At 43.2% G+C, this 20,688-nt stretch overlaps 1 protein-coding gene across 6 annotated transcripts in view; it reads right to left on the reverse strand.

Moving 5' to 3' along the window:
* TNFRSF13B (TNF receptor superfamily member 13B) overlaps window positions 1-19,683 on the reverse strand; it is a 32,382-nt gene extending 12,699 nt beyond the window's left edge. Inside the window, exons 1-3 of one of the 6 annotated variants that reach the window (XM_031934288.1) lie at window positions 19,528-19,619; window positions 16,935-17,041; window positions 1,531-1,668 (exon numbers count right to left, since the gene is read on the reverse strand). In XM_031934288.1, coding sequence (XP_031790148.1) covers window positions 1,531-1,668; window positions 16,935-16,965 — 169 coding nt within the window. In that variant the 5' untranslated portion in view covers window positions 16,966-17,041; window positions 19,528-19,619. Of the gene's footprint in view, window positions 1-1,530; window positions 1,669-10,806; window positions 11,023-16,934; window positions 17,042-17,676; window positions 17,783-19,527 lie in introns of those variants that run through there. The other 5 variants (XM_031934289.1, XM_023196128.2, XM_023196134.2 and 2 more) reach the window with 5 other exon arrangements.
* Window positions 19,684-20,688: the final 1,005 nt, after the last annotated feature.

Below are 20,688 nucleotides of genomic sequence, written 5' to 3' on the forward strand. Positions count from 1 at the left end.
CGCCTCTGATGGTGCTTCCTGTAGTGACACCTCCCCACCCTACAGCCCTTCAGCTGAAGGTGGTCTCTCCCAACTGCGGCTTTCTACCTTGACACATAGTCATTTCTCCCATTAGATGACACTGTCTTTGAAGGGCCATGCCAGATTTCTGTTTCCATAGGGCTGGAGCACTCCATCTATGTTTGTGGGATGAACCAATGAATGTTCTAATTCATTAATGGGTAGTGGTTCAGGTCATGATTTAGAGTGGGAGTCCTGGGTTCAAACCAGGATGTCGCTGTGACATCTCCACTTTTAAACTGGGTGATCTTGGGTAAGTCACTCATCCTCTCTGAGTTCCCCTCAACAAGTATTCATGAAGGACTTACTATGTGTCAGGCACTGTGCTAGGCTCAAGTCAGACATGGTTCCTCCCCCCAGGGAGCTCCCAGCCTAGTGGTTGAGTCAGACATAAAACACATACACACGAAAGAACAAAACAGCAAATCGTGGTAAGTTCTATCAAGGAAAAGAACAGGTTATGAAAGAGAACAGCAAGCAATGAATAGTTTTCAAGACAATCAGGGAAAGCTGAATATGGCCTGAGTATTAGATGATGTCAATAAAGCATTGCTAGTAGTGACAGGATATTTGGGTAATGTTTTACAGGTCTTCGTGGTCCAGTATCTGCAGGTAAAATTATACGAGATCTTGGCTGTGCTTTAAAATACACAAGGCAGGCTGGGTGCAGTGGCTCACACCTGTAATCCCAGCACTTTGGGAGGCTGAGGTGGGTGGATCACCTAAGGTCACATGGAGAAACCCTACCTCCACTAAAAATACAAAATTAGCTGGGCATGGTGGCACATGCCTGTAATCCCAGCTACTTGGGAGGCTGAGGAGGGAGAATCACTTGAACCCAGGAGGCAGAGGTTGCAGTGAGCCGAGATCGCACCATTGCACTCCAGCCTGAGCAAAAAGAGCAAAACTTTATCTCAAAAAAAATAAAAAATAAAAATTAAATTAAATTAAATTAAATTCACTAGCCAAAACAATTGGTTGGGAAAATACAAGGCAGAATTTAAACAATTTGTGAAGCTGGTGATGGGTGCAGAGGGCGTCATTGTGCTATCCTGTCTGTGTACATGTGTGATAAGTTCTGTAATAACAAGTTTCAAAAGAATGTAACAACAGACAGTGACAAGGGAGGGCCTAGTTCTACTGGGTGATCAGAGGAGACCCCTGATGTTTGGGCTGAGACCTGAACGTTGAGTAGGAGGGAGCTGAGGGAAGATGATAGAGGGAATTCATTCCAGGCAGCGGGAACAGCATGTGCAAAGGACCTGAGACAGGAAAGAACGTACTATGTTTGAGACACTGAAAGAAAGTTGTGTGACCAAAGCAGGAAGGTGGAGGGGTAAGAGGTGCCACACTGTACATCTCCTCCTGCCACCCTTTCCTCAGCCACCTGACTGTGGGGCCAGAGGGTGCTCTAGGGAGGAAGGAGGAGGGTGATTGCACTGTCCCCTGGGCTCAGGCCCCAGAACTCACTGCAGAACGTTGCACAGGTGCGCTGGCTCTGATGGTTGCAAATGGCTTTGCAGGACATGCAGGTGCCCAGCAGGGGATCCCAGTACTGCTCTTCGGGGCAGGATCTCATAGCCACCCCTGTCCACAGGCCCTGTGGAGCTGAGAGACCAGGAGAGTGAGGGCAGCTGGCAGGCGGCCACAGCCCAGCCTCTTGTCCCTGATGGGAACCCAGACAGCCTCTTCTGCCCACATTCCCACAGACAACCTTTCTGTCTCAGGAGCAGAGAGGGCAGACAAAGCTGGCTTCCAACCCCCACTGCACTTGCTGGAGGCTTGGGGCAGCCACTTCCCCTCTCCAGCCTCAGTTTCCCCATCTGCACATGGTTGTTTTCAGGTCCTTTGCTCTCTGACATCAGCAGCACCCTGCTGGGCCCTAATCCCTGCCCTCCTTAATGTGCCACGCCTCTCCCTGCCACAGGGTCTTTGCACATGCTGTTCCCTCACATGACGTGCCCTTCTCCCCAGCCCCTGCCCCTCAGCTGCTTATTCCTTCTCAGACTGAGACCTCTGTTTAACCTGATCTCCCAGGGAAGGCTTTCTGACTCACCCCCAGACTAGGACGCGGTCCTTCTTCCACACACTCGCACTGCCCTTTATTTGTTGCTGTGGCCACTTTCCTTATTTGATGCTGGCTCCTACACTAACTGTGAGCACCATCTGGCAGGGGCTGTGCCTAATTTTTCTTGTTAATTGCTGAGTCCTCAGAACCTAGACAGTACTTCGGACATAGTACGTGCTCATGAAATGAATGATTTCTTTAAAAGCAGACCAAGTCAGGGCCTAGCACACAGCAAAAACCAAGAAATGTCAATTTCCTTTCCATTTTCTTTTTTAACTGAAGTATAAAACAACCACAATGATGTGTGTGTGTGTAAGGTGCGCAAAAAGCTGAAGAATACAGCTTGGTGACATTTGATGTATGTATACACCTGGGTCATTACAGCCCACATTGAGATGTAGAATATTTCCTGCACCCCTGAAGACTCCCTAGGATCCCCTCCCACCCAATGCCCACTCCTAGAGGCAGCCACTGTTCTGTTGTTACTCCCATAGGCTAATATTGCCCCTTCTGGAACTTCCATGTCTGGTTTTGTCCCTTTTGAGTCTTCCACTGTGTGCAAGCATCACCTTCTCTATCCTTTCTGATTTCATGACATTTGTTTCCCCCAATAACTTCTCCTTAAAAATGTTTAAAAGCGGCCGGGCACGGTGGCTCACGCCTGTAATCTCAGCACTTTGGGAGGCCGAGGCAGGCGGATCACGAGGTCAGATCGAGACCATCCTGGTTAACACGGTGAAACCCCGTCTCTACTAAAAAATACAAAAAACTAGCCGGGCGAGGTGGCGGGCGCCTGTAGTCCCAGCTACTCGGGAGGCTGAGGCAGGAGAATGGCGTAAACCCGGGAGGCAGAGCTTGCAGTGAGCCGAGATCCGGCCACTGCACTCCAGCCCGGGCGACAGAGCGAGACTCCGTCTCAAAAAAAATAAATAAATAAAAAATGTTTAAAAGCATTTTGCAAGACATGTATTCATGTATTTGTTTTTTTTTTTTTTTTTTTTTAACCTTCTTGAGAACAAGCAGGCTACCCATAAAACTCTATTAGTTACAAAGTCAGGACATCTCAAAAGCAATCCTGGGATGTGAGGAGTGACATGGAGGAAAGCAGTAGAGTGGCACGCTCTGGGAATCTGTGCCTCCTGCTAAATAACTACGGAGCTGCCAGCCACTGTCTGAAGTCACTATTTGGGAACTCTGGAATTGTCCAGGGGAGAGCTTGATGGTAAATTTTAGGAATGTCAGCCTATCACGTGGTTGTGGCTACTATTCCACAGCAGTGCCGCTTGCTGGAGCCAAGATAAGCAAGAAGGACCCTTGTCCTCCAAATATTAAGGTTGTGGGTTCTGACTGCTGATGGCTGCCTGTGACCACTGAGGGGCCAGCACAAAGGACATTGTTTCAACCCCCAAAGACTGAAGTGGCTTCCAGAGGATTTAAAGAGAAAGTATCCTTCTCTGGTCTGGGAGCCAAGCACTTAAGGAAAACTTTGTCAGGTCACTGTTGACTGCAGAGATAAAAGAACAGAAACTTCAGTGACTACACACAACAAGGAATACATACTGTGCAAAAATACAAATTAAAGTTGGAAAAAAACAAAGCTTAAAACTAAAAGTTTGGAAAAGTCACAAACAGATGGCTTCAGCCCTTAACAGGCAAGGTTCGGCAATCCTTAAGGAGTTTGGTAAAGTTAGATTTCCAGTCACCACAGCATAACACTCAAAATGTCCAGGTCTCAAAAAAAAATTACAAAGCATACAAAGCAGCAGCAGTTTTGCCACATTTACAGGAAATACAGACTATGACAGAAACCATTTCCAGGAAAGTCTGTATATTGGGATTACTAGTCAAACGTGTGAAATCAAGATTTGTGCTAAGTTTGTTCAATGAGCTTAAGGAAACGATAGACAAAGAACTAACGGAAGTCAGGAAAATGTTGTATGAATGCAATGAGCGCATGGTAAAGAGACAGAAGTGGTAAAAAAAAAAAAAAAAGGAACCAAAACTTGGAAGCAACCAAAATGCCCTTCAGTAGGTAAATGTATAAATCAAGTGTGGTATATTCAAACAATGGACTGTTATTCAATACTGAAAAATGAGCTATCAGGGCATTAACAGACATGGAGTAACCTTAAATGCATATTACTAAGTGAGAGAAACAAAGCTAAAAAGTCTACTGTATGATTTCAACTCCATGACATTCTGGAAAAGTCAAAAACTATGGAGACAACAAAAAGATCAGTGATTCCCAGGGGTTGGAGGATGGGAGGGATGAGTAGGTGGAGGACGGGAGGGATGAGTAGGTGGAGGACAGAAGGGATGAGTAGGTGGAGCACAGTGAATTTTTAGGGCAGTGAAGCTACTCTGTAAGCTACTCCAGTGGTGGACATATGTCCATGTACATTTGTTCAAAGCCATGTACCACACTGAGAGTGAACCCCAATGTAAACTTCAGACTTTAAATGATAATAACGTGTCAGTGTAAGTTCACTGATTGTAGCAAATGCACCATCTGGTTTAGGATGTTGATAGTTGAGGAGGCTGTGCCAGGGGATGTGGGAACTCTCTGTGCTTTTGCTAAATTTTTCTGTGAGCCTAAAAATGCTCTAAAAGTAGTTTTTTTTGTTTTTTGTTTTTTGTTTTTTAAGAAAAAAGAAAAAAAAATACAGAAGTTCTGGAATGGAAAAGTCCAAAAAGTGAAATACGAACCTTAACAGATGGGGTTTATCAGCAAATTTAAGCAAGCAGAAAAAGGGATCGGTGAACTTAAAGATAAAACAATTGAAGTAATGTCTGTGTAGCAAGAATGAAAAAAGGTTGAGGAAAATTGAACAGAGCCAAATGTACTAACATATGGTCGTAGAAGTTACAGAAGGAGAAGAGACAAAATGGCAGAAAAAGTATTTGAAGGAATAATGGCCCTAGACATCCCAAATCTGAAAAAACATGTGAATATACTCATTCAGGAATCTCAATAAATCTGATGCAGGAAAACCTCAAAGAAACCCACACCAAGACAAGTTACAATAAAACTGAGGAAACCCAAGGCCAGACAGAATTGCGAAGGCAGCAAGAGAGAAGCAGCTTCTTGTGTACAAAGGATCCTCAATACGGTAACAGCTGATTTCTCCTAAGAAACCAGCCAGAAGGTAGTGTAATGATGTATTTAAAGTCTTGAAAGAAAACAATAAGCTGTCAACCAGGAATTGTATATACTTTTAAATCATCTTTTAATAATGAAGGAGAAATTAAGACATTTCCAGATAAACAAAATCTGAGGACTGCACTACAAGATATGCTAAAGGGAGTCTTTCATGCTGAAATAAAAGTACTCTCGATGGTACCTTGAAGCCATAAGAAAAAGTGAAGTAAATATAAAGGTAAATAAATAAATATAAAAGCCAGAATTATTTTACATTTGCATGGTTTGTAATTCCTACTTTTTTCCTATATGATCTAATAGGCGATGAGTAAAACAGTGATTACAAACCTATGTTAGTGACAATAGAGTGTACAAAGATGCAATACGTGACAATAAAAATATAAAGGGAAAGGCAGGGAAATATAGGAACAAAGCTCTTATGATCTACTGAAACTAAGTTGATATTATTCAAACTAGGGTATCATAAGTTTAAGATATTAATTGTAATCCCCAATAACTAAAATATGTATAGAAAAAGAAAGAAAAGGGGACTCAAAGTGGCCCACTACAACAAAATACAAAAATGAAGTAATTGAAGAAACAAAAACGTATAAGGCATACATAAAACAAATATATAAATGACTGAAGTAAATCTTTATCAGTAATCATATTAAATGTAAATGAACTAAACTCTGCTAGTAAAAAAAAATTGGGCCGGGCGTGGTGGCTGACGCCTGTAATCCCAGCACTTTGGGAGGTTGAGGCAGGCGCATCACAAGGTCAGGAGATCGAGACCATCCTGGCTAACACGGTGAAACCCCGTCTCTACTAAAAATACAAAAACAAAATTAGCCGGGCATGGTGGCGGGTGCCTGTAGTCCCAGCTACTCAGGAGAGTGAGGCCGGAGAATGACGTGAACCCAGAAGGCGGAGCTTGCAGTGAGCCAAGATTGCGCCACTGCTCTCCAGCCTGGGCAACAGAGCGAGACTCCGTCTCAAAAAAAAAAAAAAATTGGCAGATTGGATTTAAAAACCCACAGGATTTATGTATATTCTGTGTATAAGAGACTTATTTTAGATTAAAATATATATATATATACAAAGCCAGAATTACTTTACTTTTTGCATGGTTTGTAACTCCATTTTTTTTCCTATATGATTTAATAGACAATGAGTAAAATAGTGGTAAAATAGAAGTTGAAAGTAAAAGAATGGGAAAAGGTATTTTATGAAAATAGTAACCAGAAGAGAGCTGGGGCAGCTATACTACTGTCGAACAAAACAGACTTTAAATTACAAAAAGGTTACAAAAGACAAAGAAGGACAATATATTGGATGCAGCATAAAGATGTAACAATTATAAATATATACACACCTAATGACAGGGTTCCAAAATATATGAAACAAAAATTGACAGAATTGAAGGGAGAAATAGATAGTCCTATGCTAATATTGGGATATTTCAGTACCTCACTTTCAGTAATAAGACAGAACAACTAGACAGATTAAATAAGAAAATAGAGGACATCAAGAACACTATAAACCAATTAGACATCACGGACATATAGACAATGCTCAATGCAACAACAGCAGAATACACATTCTTTTCAAGTGCACATGGAACATTCTCCAGGATAGACCTTATGTTCAGCCACAAAACAAGGCTAAAATTTAAAAATTTTTAATTTTTTAAAACTAAAATTATTCAAAGTTTCTTTTCTGATCATAATGGTATAAAACTACAGATCAATAGCAGAAGGAAAACTGGAAAATTCACAAATATGTGTAAATTAAACAACACGCTCTTCAAAAACAAATTGGTCGAAGAAGAAATGACAAGGGAAATTACAAAATATCTTGAGACAAGTGAAAATGAAAATACAACATACCAAAAGTTGTGAAATACAACAAAAGCAATGCAAAGAGGGAAATTAATGCAAATACATACACTGAAAAAGAAGAATCATAACCTGATCATAACTAAATCATAACCTAATTATATACCTTGAGGAAATAAAAATAGAAGATCAAACCAAATCCAAAAATAGCAGAAGGAAAGAAATAATGAAGACTGGAGCAGAGATCAAGAACACAGGGAATGAAAAAACAATAGACAAAATCAACAAAACGAAAGCTGGCTCTTTGCAAAGATCAACAAAATTGACAAACCTTTAGGTAGATTGACTATGAAAAAGACAGATGACTCATATTATTAAAATCAGAAATGACATTAAGAACTTTATTACTTATTTTACAGAAATATAAAGGATTATAAAAGAATACTGTGCACAATTGTACACCAACAAATTTGATAACATAGATAAAAATGGACATATTCTTAGAAACACACAATCTACCAAAACTGACAAATGAAGAAATAGAAAATTTGAATACTCCTATAACGAGATTGAATCAGTAATCAGAAACCTATCAGTGACAAGCTCAGGACAAGATTGCTTTACTAGTGAATTCTACCAAAACATTTAAAAAGGAATGAACACCAATTCTTCTGAAACTCTTCCCAAAAATCAAAGAGGAAAGAACACTTCCTAACTCATTCACGAAGTCAGGATTACACTAATACAAAATTACAATAAAGACGTCACAAGGAGAGAAAATTACACACCAATATGCCTTATGTATGCAAATTGAACTCAATGGCACATTAAAAGTTTATTCACCATAACCAAGTGGGATTTATTTTTGGAGTGCAATGGTAGTTCAACATACATTTTATCAACTAGTAAAATGCACCACACTAAAGAAATGAATAGTAAAACTAAATGATTATCTCAATTGATGCAGAAAAAGTGCTTAACTAAATCCAAACTTTTTAAATGATAAAAACACTCAAGAAACTAGGAATACAAAGTAACTTTCCTATCATGATAAAGGCCATATTTGAGAATCCCACATTCTCAGTGGTGAAAGAGAAAGCTTTCCCCTAAGATCAGAGCAAGGCCAGGATACACATATTTGCCACTTCTCTTCAACATAGCACCAGGAGCACTAGCCAGAGCACTTAGACAAGAAAAAGAAATAAAAGTATCCACAGTGGAAAGGAGAGCATGAGATTATCTCTTATCACAGATAACCCAATGTTATATGTAGAAAACCCTAACAATTCCATTCAATGGGGAAAAGGACAGTCTTCCACAAATGATACTGGAAAAATTTGATAATCACATACAAGAGAATGAAGTTGAATGCTTCGCTAACACCACATACAAAAAGTAACTCAAAATGGACTAAGGGCTAAAACTATAAAACTTTCGGAAGAAAACATAGTGGGAAATCTCCATGCACTAAATGTGACAATGTTATCTTGGACACCGCACCAAAGGCATAGGCAATGAAAGGAAAAAACTAGATAAATTGGACTTCATCAAAATTTAAAACTTTTGTGCACCAAAGGACACTATTGAGAGAGTGAAAAGACAACACACAGGATGGGAGAAAATATCTTCAAATCATATATCTGATATGGGAGAATATCCAGAATATATAAAGAACTCCTAAAACTCAACAACAAAAAACCAAACAACTCAAGTCAAAACTGAGCAAAAGGCTTGAATCAACATTTCTCCAAATAAAACATTCAAGTGGTCAATAAGCACAAGAAAAGATGCTCAACATCATTAGTCATTAGGGAAATGCAAATCAAAACCACAATAAGATATCATTTCACACCCATTAGGATGGCTATTATTTAAAAATGGAAAATAAGCAGCGTTGGAGATGTGAAGAAAGTGGATGTGAAGGCACTGCTCATGGGAATGTATAACAGAGCAACAGCTGTGGAAAAGTCTGGCAGTTCCTTAAAAAGACAAACATAAAACTACCACATGACCCAGTAATTCCACTCCTAAGTAAACATCCAAAAGAACTGAAACACGGATGTAAACGGGTACTCGTACCCCAACATTCAGAACAGCATATTTGCAACAGCCAAAGGTGGAAACAGTCCAATCATTTATCAGCATATGAATGGATGAAGAAAATATGTTACAGGTACACAGCAGGATACTATGATGCTATTAAAATGAATGGAATACTTACACATGCTACAACATGGATAAACTTTGAAGATATTATGCTAAGTGAAATAAGGCAGTCATATAGAGACAAATATTGTACAATTCCCCTTATCTGAGGGAAGTAGAAGAGGCAAATTCATAGAGTTAGAGAGTAAAATAGAGGTTAGCACAGGCAGGCTAATTGATTAATGGGTTCAGAATTTCGGTCTGGGGCTGTAAAAAGGTTTTGGATATAGATAGTGGTGCTTGTGCATGTACGTAGTGCCACTTAGTTGAATATGTCATCATGATTAAAAAGGTCAAAGTTTCATTATATATATTTTACCGTCAAAAAGTGGAAATAGAAAGCAGAAAGTAAGCAGAAAATGGAGCAACGCCTTAAAGTTTATGATAGAAAGTTATTTTCAGTCTAGAACATTGTTATCTATCAAGTGCGAGGTAGAATAAAGACTTTCTCAGACATGCAAGATCTTGGAAGCTACTGGAGGACTTGCTCCACTGAATCTGGGGAGCGGACAAAAAAAAAACCGGGGTGGTGAAGAACAGGACCCCTCTCAGTGGAGAGGGGAAGGTGGGCATTCTTGGCATGATGGTGAAGGACTTCCCCAGTGACAGCTGCTTGGAGGTCTAGAGGGCACTCTATTCCAGCTAAAATGGAAGAAGGGTAAATGTCATCAGTGAAAACACAGAAGTGATAGGTAAGTGAGAATGTCTGACCAACTGACAGGGTGGATGTGTCCTAGAGCTGGAGATGACATTACATGCATAGAAAACAGAGGAGTTACCAACTCCAGGGAAACAGAAGATATCACTAAGAAAAGAAAAGTAAGCCAGGTGTGGTGGCTCATGCCTGTTATCCAAACACTTTGGGAGACTGAGGCAGGTAGATCATTTGAGGTCAGGAGTTCGAGACCAGCCTGGCCAATATGGTGAAACCCCGTCTTCACTGAAAATACAAAAATTAGCTGGGTGTGGTGGTGCATGCCTGTAATCTTAGCTACTTGACAAGCTGAGGCAGGAGAATCACTTGAAACCAGGAGACAGAGGTTGCAGGGAGCTAAGATTATGCCACTGCACTCCAGCCTGGGCCACAGAGTGAGACTCGGTCTCCCCCGACAAAAAAAAGAAAGAAAGAAAAGAAAGGTAATCATAGGACATGAATAGCAGCTCAGCTGTGGGCAATATTTACATTGTCATAAATAAATGAACCATCCGAGTCAATGAATAAGGTGAAGACTTGGAATTATTCCTTCTGTAAAAGAGTTTACTCACTGTGAGAGCCATTAGACCATTGTCAGTGAACAAAGGCAAAAACAGGCTTTCTAGGAGAGAGGAAGGAGAGCGGGGAGAATAGAACTGCAGAGGAGTTGACTTTCTGGGGCAGAGCCGGCAGCCAGCAGGTCTATCTTGACTCCAACTGAACAGGTACCCCTACTTCACTGGGGGCCCGGGGAGGGGAGGCTGCGTGCACGCAGATGGTGACGTCCAAGTTAAGTTCTCACCTTAGAAAGTGGGAAATCAATCCAGAGCATCTAAAATGAACAAGTCAAGGACCAGCAGGGGGAGTGGACCAGATTCTGAGCCACTTTGGGGATGAGCCTGAGGAAAGCCACGGGGCAGCCCTGCTTGGGAACCCTGGGCTGTGAGTCATGGGGCTGGTACTCCTCGCTGTGTGACCTCGGGCACAACTTCCCTTCTTGGAGACCCAGCGTCCTCCCCTGTAAAATGAGGATGCCGTTGTTACTCACAGAATCACTGCGAGCAGCATATGCATGGCAGGTGCCTAGTGCAGTATTGAGCACGTTAGTAAAGATAACCCCCTGAGCTGCTGCCCTTGTTAATATTGCCGCTTCCAGTGATAAGGAGTACTGTGCTGGACAAGGCCCACACCTGGATCGAGAAAACAAAAATTTTAGGGGCCAATTCCTGTGTGCGTGGGCCAACTCCATCTTTTCCTCCTTGGTGGGGAGGGTTCTGTGCAGGAGTGAAGGAGCAGGGTTGAGGGGAGGGGTCGGCCCCTCGTTCTTGCCCTTTACAATTTCACCAAGAAAACCTGTAGATGTGACTGGAAGAGAAGGAACAGTAAAAGCTTGGCAGATAGGAGGAATTTCTTATCTAGTTTTTTGTTTTGGTTTTGTTTTTGTTTTTTTGAGACAGAGTCTCGCTCTGTCACCCACGCTGGCGTGCAGTGGCGCCATCTCTGCTCACTGCAAGTTCCGCCTCCCGGATTCACACCATTCTCCTGCCTCAGCCTCCCAAGTAGCTGGGACTACAGACGCCCACCACCACGCCCAGCTAATTTTTTTGTATTTTTAGTAGAGACGGGGTTTCACCATGTTGGCCAGGATGATCTCAATCTCCTGACCTTGTGATCCACCCGCCTTGGCCTCCCAAAGTGCTGGGATTACAGGCATGAGCCACAGAGCCTGGCCTTTCTCATGCAGTCTTTCAAGCAAACACTGATTGCAGACTTGGGCTGGGGGCTATGAGTTGAGCTCACCAATGGGGTGGGGACAGGAGAGGATTCCAGCGTGCAGAGACAGGGTGTGTGCCCTGATGAGGCTGCAGCCTGAGACCTGAGGGACGTGCAAGGGAATGGATGGTGACCTTACAACCTGGCTTCTGCTAACCAGGAAGGAGGAGGAAGAAGAAATGGAGGAGGAAAAGAAGAATGAGGAAGAGGAGGCAGAAGAGGAGAAGAAGGGAAAAAGAAGAGAGATGAAGAAGACAGGGAAGAGAAGGGGAGGAGAAGGAAGGAGGAGGAGGAAAAGATGGTTTTTGGTTTCTGTGAGCTGTATTTTGAAATAGACCACTGTGGCTGCTCCCATCTCCACTCAGAATGAACCTTCAGAGATGTTCAGGGTTGACAGTCCACCATCCCCATGCTTTTTTGTTGTTATTTTTTCTTTTTTGAGATGGAATTTCACTCTTGTTCCCCAGGCTGGAGTACAGTGGTGAGATCTCAGCTCACTGCAACCTCTGCCTCTCGAGTTCAAGTGATTCTTCTGCCTCAGCCTCCCGAGTAGCTGGGATTACAGGTGTGCGCCACCACACCCAGCTAATTTTTGTATTTTTAGTAGACGGGGTTTCGCCATGTTGGTCAGACTGATCTCGAACCCCTGACCTCAGGTGATCTGCCTGCCTCGGCCTCCCAAAGTGCTGGGATTACAGGCATGGGCCACCACGCCCGGCCTCCCATGCTGATTCTAAAGGAAGAAGAACTTAGTTAGGTCCTGGGAGAACTGGTCAAGTCACCTTCTCAGTTTTCTGTTTGTGAAATGGGGACAGCCACTTCCACCCATCATAATTTTCACCTCCTGTCAGCTCATATTGAAAACAGATTCGCCATGGTGCAGTGACCCAGAGTGTGCCAGAGTGAAGTGCCCACAGTGGGGAAGGCACGGCTGAGTCATCTTGGGAAGGACTCAGGCTGTTCACAACCTCAGTTTTCCTGACCTGTCAAATGGGGATTCTAGGCTTTCTTTTGTAGATCTTCTCAAGGGTGTGTACATGACAAGCATGTAACTGGCCCAAGATATGGCTGCTAGTATAAATATAAATAGTGTGAAATACAATGGGTTAATATTTATCATTTTATAATAATGTAAAATAATTTTAATATTAGTGATAATTAAATTTTCTTTTATAGAGACAGGATCTTGCTCTGTCTCTACAAAATTACAGTGGTGCAATCATAGCTCACTGCAGCCTTGAACTCCTGGGTTCAAGTGATTCCCTCCCCTCAGTTTCCCAAGTAGCTAAGACAACAGGTGTGATCCCCTGTGCCCAGCCAATGATAATCATTAATAATGATAGAAGCATCAGATTAGTGCTCTGGGCCAGGGGAACTACTCCCAGAACCTGAACTCCCAGCACCCACTGCTGGGTGACATTTCTTGTTGGTAATGTGAGATTTCAGGGTGTAGCCATTCTGCCTCCCCCAACTGTCTCATTTGTCTCTGAATCCAGTGCCTTCCACGACAGCAGGCACACAGCAGGTGCTGGATAAATGCTAATCAGTAGCTGGATTCCTTGTATATAGTTGTCCTCAGTAAAGACCTGTGGAAGAAAAAGCAAGCCGCATTCTTGCACTGTGCTGATAGACAGCTGGGCAGGGATCATATTGAGTTTCAGCAGCAGCTCCCTCCCTGCCTGCATCTCCTCCATCCAGGGAGGACGCAAGGAGAGGTGCCCTGATGAGGAAAGGGGAAAGTCCTAGCTGTTGCTTTCAACCCTCAGAAGAAAGGATTCTTGGCACAAAGTGACTAGGCCAGAAACGAGCATGGGAAATAATTTCCCTCGTATCAAAGAGTAACCCAATAAAATATTTAAATGTGAAAAAGAATAAAAATATGTAAATTTAATAGAGAAGAAACCATTTCATAATTGTTTTCTGTCATCAAAGTGTGAAAGGCCTTTCTAACTATGACCCAAAATCCATAAAAGAAAAGATGCATAACATAGAATCCACAAAACAACAGGCAAACAAAAAAACTTTTTATGGCTGGACATGGCAGCTCATGCCTGTAATCCCAGCACTTTGGAGCCCGAGGTGGGTGAATCCTGAGGTTCATGACCTGAGGTCAGGAGTTCCAGGTCAATTTAACCAACATGGTGAAACCTTGTCTTTACTAGAAATACAAAAATTAGCTTGGCATGGTGGTGTGCACCTGTAATCCTAGCTACTCAGGAGGCTGAGGCAGGAGAATTGCTTGAACCTGGGAGGGGGAAGTTGCAGTGAGCTGAGATCGCACCACTGCACTCCAGCCTGAGTGACAGAGTGAGACTCCATCTCAAAAACAAAACAAAGCAGGCAAACAAACAAAAACAACAACAACAACAAAAAAACTTCTTTATGACAACAAACACCCAAGTCCAAAGACATATGAAAAACAGGCACAAAAACCTTGCAACTCAGTTCTAAAGATCTAAAGAATAAACAGAAAAATAAAGATCAGCTACTCATGAGAAAAATGGGCAAAGGACATGAATAGACAGTTCAGACAGGGAAATACAACGTAAGGATGTCTCATTCAAAAGAGACAGGCAAATTCAAACTACACTGATACCATCTTCACCCTGAGATTGGTAAAACTCCAAAAGCTTAATAAAACCTTCTATTGGCAGAGCCTGTGGGGAGAGTGGCATTCTTATTCATTACGGAAGGAGAGTAAATAGAAATAACCCCCATGGAGTGTAATTTGGCAACGTTTGTCAAAATTACTGATGGATTTACCCACTGACCCAGTGATTAAATTTTGAAATTTATCCTGAAGTGTGAAATTATAAATTTACTGCAGCAACATTTTTTTTTAGTATATGTGCTGTCAAAGTGAGCACAACATTTGCTTTTTGTGTGTGTTTTTTTCCTCTTTCTTTCTTTCTTTTTTTTTTTTTTTGAGACGGCGTCTCACTCCATCTCCCAGGCTGGAGTACAGTGATGTGATCTCAGCTCACTGAAACTTCTGCCTCCCAGGTTCAAGCGATTCTCCTGCCTCAGCCTCCCGAGTAGCTGGGATTACAGGCACCCGCCAGCATGCCTGGCTAATTTTTGTATTTTTAGTAGAGATGGGGTTTCACCAGGTTGGCCAGGCTGGTCTGGAACTCCTGACCTCTGGTGATCTGCCCACCTCAGACTTTCAAAGTGCTGGGATTACAGGTGTGAGCCACCACATCTGGCCAATTGCAGCAACATTTGTAATAGCAGAAGATTAAAAGTAACCCAATATCCATCAGCAGGGAATTGACTGAGTAAATTACAGTACATTTATACACTAGATTGTTATGTAGCTATCAACAAAAGTAATGAGGAAGCTCTCTGTATGTTGTTATGGAAAGAACAGCAAGACATATTAACTAAAAAAACAAAAACAAAACAAGGTATATAATGGCATGGCTCGTAGGCCCTGTTTTTGTTTTGGAGGTTATTTTTGAAAAAAGGGGAAAGTTCTAATTATATTTGTAAACGGTCATGTATGCATAAAAAAATTCTGTTCGAGACTCCGTCTCAAGAAAAAAAAAAATTCTGTTAAAAATAAGAAACCAGGCCGGGCACAGTGGCTCACACCTGTAATCCCAGCACTTTGGGAGGCCGAAGCTGGCAGATCACGAGGTCAGGAGATCGAGACCATCCTGGCTAACACAGCGAAACCGGTCTCTACTAAGAATACAAAAAAAAAAAAAAAAATTAGCCAGGTGTGGTGGGGGGTGCTGTGGTCCCAGCTATTCGAGAGGCTGAGGCAGGAGAATGGCGCAAACCTGGGAGGCGGAGCGTGCAGTGAGCAGAGATCGCACCTCTGTACTCCAGCCTGGGCAACTCTGTCTCAAAAAAAAAAATTTTTTAAATAAATAAATAAGAAACCAAAAACACTATTTTAAAGAAAATATTTAAGAAAAAAGTTAATAAAAGAAATGAGAGACATACATGAAAACTAAAAAACATTGCTGAAGGAAATTAAAGATTTAAATAAATGGAAAGCCATCCCATGCTCATGGATTGAAAGAAAATAAAGCATAGTTGGAAGACTCATGGTTCCCTACTTCAAAACTTACTGCAATACAATGCTAATTAAGATAGGGTGGTACTGGCATCAAGACAGGTATAAATCAATAGAATGAAATTGAGAGTTCAAAAATAAAGCCTAACAGTTATGATCAATGGATTTTCAACAAGGATACCCAGGCAATTCAATGGGAGAAAGAATGGTGTTTTCAAAAATATTGCTGGGTCAACCAGGTATTCACATACAAAAGAATGAATTTGGACTGTTATCTCACACCACACACAAATATTAACTCCAAGTAGATCATAGACTTACATGTAAGCGCTAAAACCACAGAACTCCTAGAAGAAAACATAGAATTAAATCTTCATGATTTGGTGCTAGGTAATGACACCAAATTTGCATGTGATAGAAAAGAAGATTGATCAAAATTGAACTTAATCAAAATGAAAACTTTTGTGCTCCAAAGAAAATCATGAAGAAAGTAAAAAGACAATCCACAAACTTAGAGAAAATAGTTACAAATCTTATACCTGACAAGGAGCTTGTATCCAAAATACATAAAGAATGCTTATAACAGAATAATGAAAAGACAAATAACCCAATTTTCATATGGACTAAATATTTCAATAGACATTTTCCCCCAAAAAAATATAAATGGCCAAAAAGCACATGCAAAAGATGCTCCACATCATTTATTACTAGGGAAATGCAAATCCAAACCACAGTGAGATACCACCTCACACCCCCGGGATGGCTAGAATGAGAAAGACGGTCAATGACAAGTGTCAGTGAAGACGTGGAGAAATCGGAACCCTCGCGCCTAAAGTGAGTTATAAAATAGTGCAGCCGCTTTGGAAAGCATTTGGCAGTTCCTTTAAATGTTAAACATAGAATGTATCATATGACCCAGCAATTCCACTTGTAGGTATCCATCTACTTAAGAGAAAAGAAGACATGTTCACTTAAAACTTAAACCCAAAAGTTCATAGAAGCATTGTTAATAATCACAGTGACAAAAAGTAGAAACAACCCAAATGTCCATCCACCGATGACTGGATAAGCCACATGATATATCTGTAAAATGGAATGTGATTTAGCCACAAAACTGAAGGAAGTACTGATACCTGCTACAACTTGGACGGCCCTTGAAAACATTATGCCAAGTGGAAACAGCTAGTCACAATACACCACATATGATTCCATTTATGGAAAATGTCCAAAATAGGCAAATCTATAGAGACAGAGAGTAGATTAGCCTGGGGCTAGGGAGGAATGAAGACTGACAAAGTTTCTTTTCCGGGTCATTGAAATGTTATAAAATTAGCTTACGGTGATGGTTGCACAACTCTGTAAATATACTAAAAACACAGACTTGTACACTTTACACAGGTGAATTTCACAGCATGTAAGTTATATGTAAATAAAGCTACTTATTCTAGGGGAGGTGGGAACTTGGCAGATGGAGGACAAGGAAAAAAAGACTTTCTATTATATATATCTTTCAATACTTTCTGGGTTTCAAACCATCTGACTATACTATCTATTCAAAAGCAAATCTGAAATCAAAGGATCAAACAAAATTAAAGACAGACCCCTGATTCTCCCCATATTTGGGTGGAGGAGCAAAGAGGGAGAAAGCCGCCACCCACCGCATATCACCATGAAGGGTTGGTTGAGTGGAAGGTGGGCAGGAGGTTCTATGTGACAAGGGCAGCCTTGGAGAGGTTCCAAGACCCATTCATTGCCTGGAAGCCACCAAAGCCACTGGACCTGAAGGAGAGACAGAGCCTGACTGACCAGATGGCAGATACCAAGCTGACCAGAGGGCCTGTCCCTTCCCCCTCCTCTACCACCATATGGACTTACATAAAATCCCAGAACCATCATCAAGTGCCAAAGGAGGGTGGGAAAACCCCATGACTGACACCAGTCAGGCAAAACAGAAGCTTGAGAGAGAAGCTCCATTGACGGAAAGGGAAGAAAGGGAACTCCTCTCTGACACTAGCTCTGTGGGCTGGGCTCACACCCTGGACCACCACAAATTTGGATGCAAGATGGAAACTCTCTCCTGCATCCTGAGACCAGACAGCAGCCAAGGAGGGTGATTCTCAGAGCCCTCTGCTTGTCCCTCCTTACGTGCTTGGCTGGTTAACAGGTGCTATACCAAGAAAGATCTCTGTGATCAAATTTGTTTGAAAAACACTGGGTTAAAGAAAGTCAAGGCATTTTTTTAACTGCACGCCTTCTCAGAGCCTTTCCTCGTGACTCCCCAAGAGGGGGTCTGGCAGTTTCATCAAAGCACTTTTGTGTTTTTGAGGGATGTCTGGTAGGAAAGACAGTCTTCTTCATTTTACACGGAAGGGAAGCGGCTCAGCCAAGGTCCCAGAGTGGGTCAGGGCTGATTCAGCAGCACCAGACAGCTTCTGCCACTGCCAGGTCACAGTTCTAGCTGGGTCCTGACTCGTGGTGCCAGAGGCCTGGGCAATTTCATCCTGTGTCAAGGCAGCCTCTGGTCACTGCCTTGCCCAAGTCTCTCAGAAACTTTATGTATTTGAGCCCCTGGCTTCGTAGATTCTGGGGACATGGTGGCTGGACACAAAAGAGGATGGGAGAACAGATTTGCTCCCTGCCTGGTGTGTAGGACAGAGCAGCAGGGAGAGACTGTGAATCTAGGCTGTGCCCCGGTCCATCTGGCCATGGGTTCTGTCTGCACAGTGAGGGACCTGGGGCCCTTTCATAAATCCTTAGAAACTCACTCTGATAAAAATGCTATAATGACCGTGGCTCATGCCTGTAATCCCAGTACTTTGAGAGGCTGAGGCAGGTGGATTACCTGAGGTCAGGAGTTTGAGACCAGCCTGGCCAATATGGCGAAAGCCTATCTCTACTAAAAACACAAAAAAGTAACCGGGCATCGTGGTGAGCACCTATAATCTCAGTCACTTGGGAGGATGAGGCAGGAGAATAGCTTGAACCCTGGAGGCGGAGGTTGCAGCAAGCCAAGATCATGTCATTGCACTCCAGCCTGGGTGACAGAGCAAGACTCTGTCTCAAAAAACAAACAAACAAAAAAACTATAGGATAAATAGTCCAATTTTGTCAACAAATAAATAACCGAGGAAAAAAATGGGTGGAAACTGTTATAGATTAAAACATAGCCAAAAGTCTAATGTGGGCCAGGCTGATTTGAACAAAATCAACTGAGAAAAACATAGATGAGACAGTCGGGACAGTTTGAACCCTGGCGGGCTATGTGATGGTGTTCAGGAACTGTTGTTGCAGCAGGGGTGATGGTATGATGCTTAGTTTTTTGTTTTGTTTTTAGAGTTTGTGTTCTTAAGGAATAGATCCTGTGGTCTCTACAACTCAAACAATCTGGTGTTTGAGATTAGCATTAAAATGGTCCAGCGGGCATGTAAGGGGGAAAATGGGGGGTGTGCGGGGGCCATGGTGACAAAGGGAATTCCTGCTGGTTTGGCCAACCCTGCAGCCTCGGTGGCTTCTCTCCCGCAAGACAAGCCCCACACCCCAGAGGCATCCAGATCCAGGGCTCTCCATGTGCCGGGGCTTGGGGAGGCTGGGACTGCCCCAATGTGTGGATCTGCTGTGGGCCTTGCACCCACCGGACCCTGCCAACCCCTGCGGCGCTGAGGCCCAACCCTCCTCACACCTCACACCTGCCCTCCTGCCCTCCTGCCCTCCTGCCCGGCTACTCACACCGCTCCTCCTGATCCACACGGCTCCGGCCACCTCGCCTGCTCTTGCCCAGGCCACTCATTATTCAGGATGCTTATTATTAGTCTTAGATTTGATTAGTGCCTGGGCTGCACTTCCTGGGTCTTCCCCTCAACCTGTTGGATGTAAATCAGCCACACCCACTCCCGCCCCCATGCCTGTGCACTGGGTCTAAGGAGCCCAGGTGGGTGGCCGCAGCCCAGGCTCCTGGCGTCCCATGGGGTACACACAGAGCAGTGGAAGGCCTGCCGGGCCTTGCAATGAGGTATTGACTATGGGATGGCCCAGGCTTTTCTAGATCTGGCCCTGGCCATCCCTTGGTCCTGATCGCCTGCCCCCCGGCACACACCCCAAGCCAGGCCAGCTCTCCAGCCCCCCAGCAACACTCAGGCTTTTCCCTCTTCCTGGTTATACTTATTCTATTCATTGCCTGGTCAGCCCTTCCTGCTCTTCCCTCAAGGCTCCATTGAGGTGTCACCTCCTCCAGGAAGCCGTCCCTGACTGTCCCAGTCTGTCAGGTGGTGCTCATTCTCTGTGTCTCGTTGACCCTGTCCAGCACCTAGCAGAGCACTGGAGAGGCTGGACCCCAGGGCCAGACAGCCTGGGTTTGAATCTTGACTCTGCTGCACACCAGTGGAAGGCCTTGGTGGCAATTTATGGAACTCCTCTGTGCCTCCATGTTCTCTGTGTAAAACAAGGATGAGGTCGGGCCTGATGGCTCACGCCTGTAATCCTAGCACTTTGGGAGGCCAAAGTGAGTGGATTGTCTGAGCTCAGGAGTTCGAGACCACCCTGGGCAACATGATGAAATCCCATCTCTACTAAAAAAAAAAAATACAAAAAAATTAGCTGGGTGTGGTGGCCTGTAGTCCCAGTCCATGCCTGTAGTCCCAGCTATTTGGGAGGCCGAGGCAGGAGAATGGCTTGAACCTGGGAGGCGGAGGTTGCAGTGAGCCGAGATCGTGCCATTGCACTCCAGCCTGGGCAACAGAGACTCCATCTCCAAAAAAAAAAAAAAAAAAGAGGAGGAGAACATTGCCCGTCTCACAAGTGTTTATGAGCATGAAGTAAGGGAGGACAATTATGTAGTTACGTTCTTAGAGCAGGTTCTTGGCACACAGTAAGTCCTCAATAAAGGCCATG

Source organism: Piliocolobus tephrosceles, chromosome 16 (assembly GCF_002776525.5).
Source record: "Piliocolobus tephrosceles isolate RC106 chromosome 16, ASM277652v3, whole genome shotgun sequence".
Classification (NCBI taxonomy): domain Eukaryota; kingdom Metazoa; phylum Chordata; class Mammalia; order Primates; family Cercopithecidae; genus Piliocolobus; species Piliocolobus tephrosceles.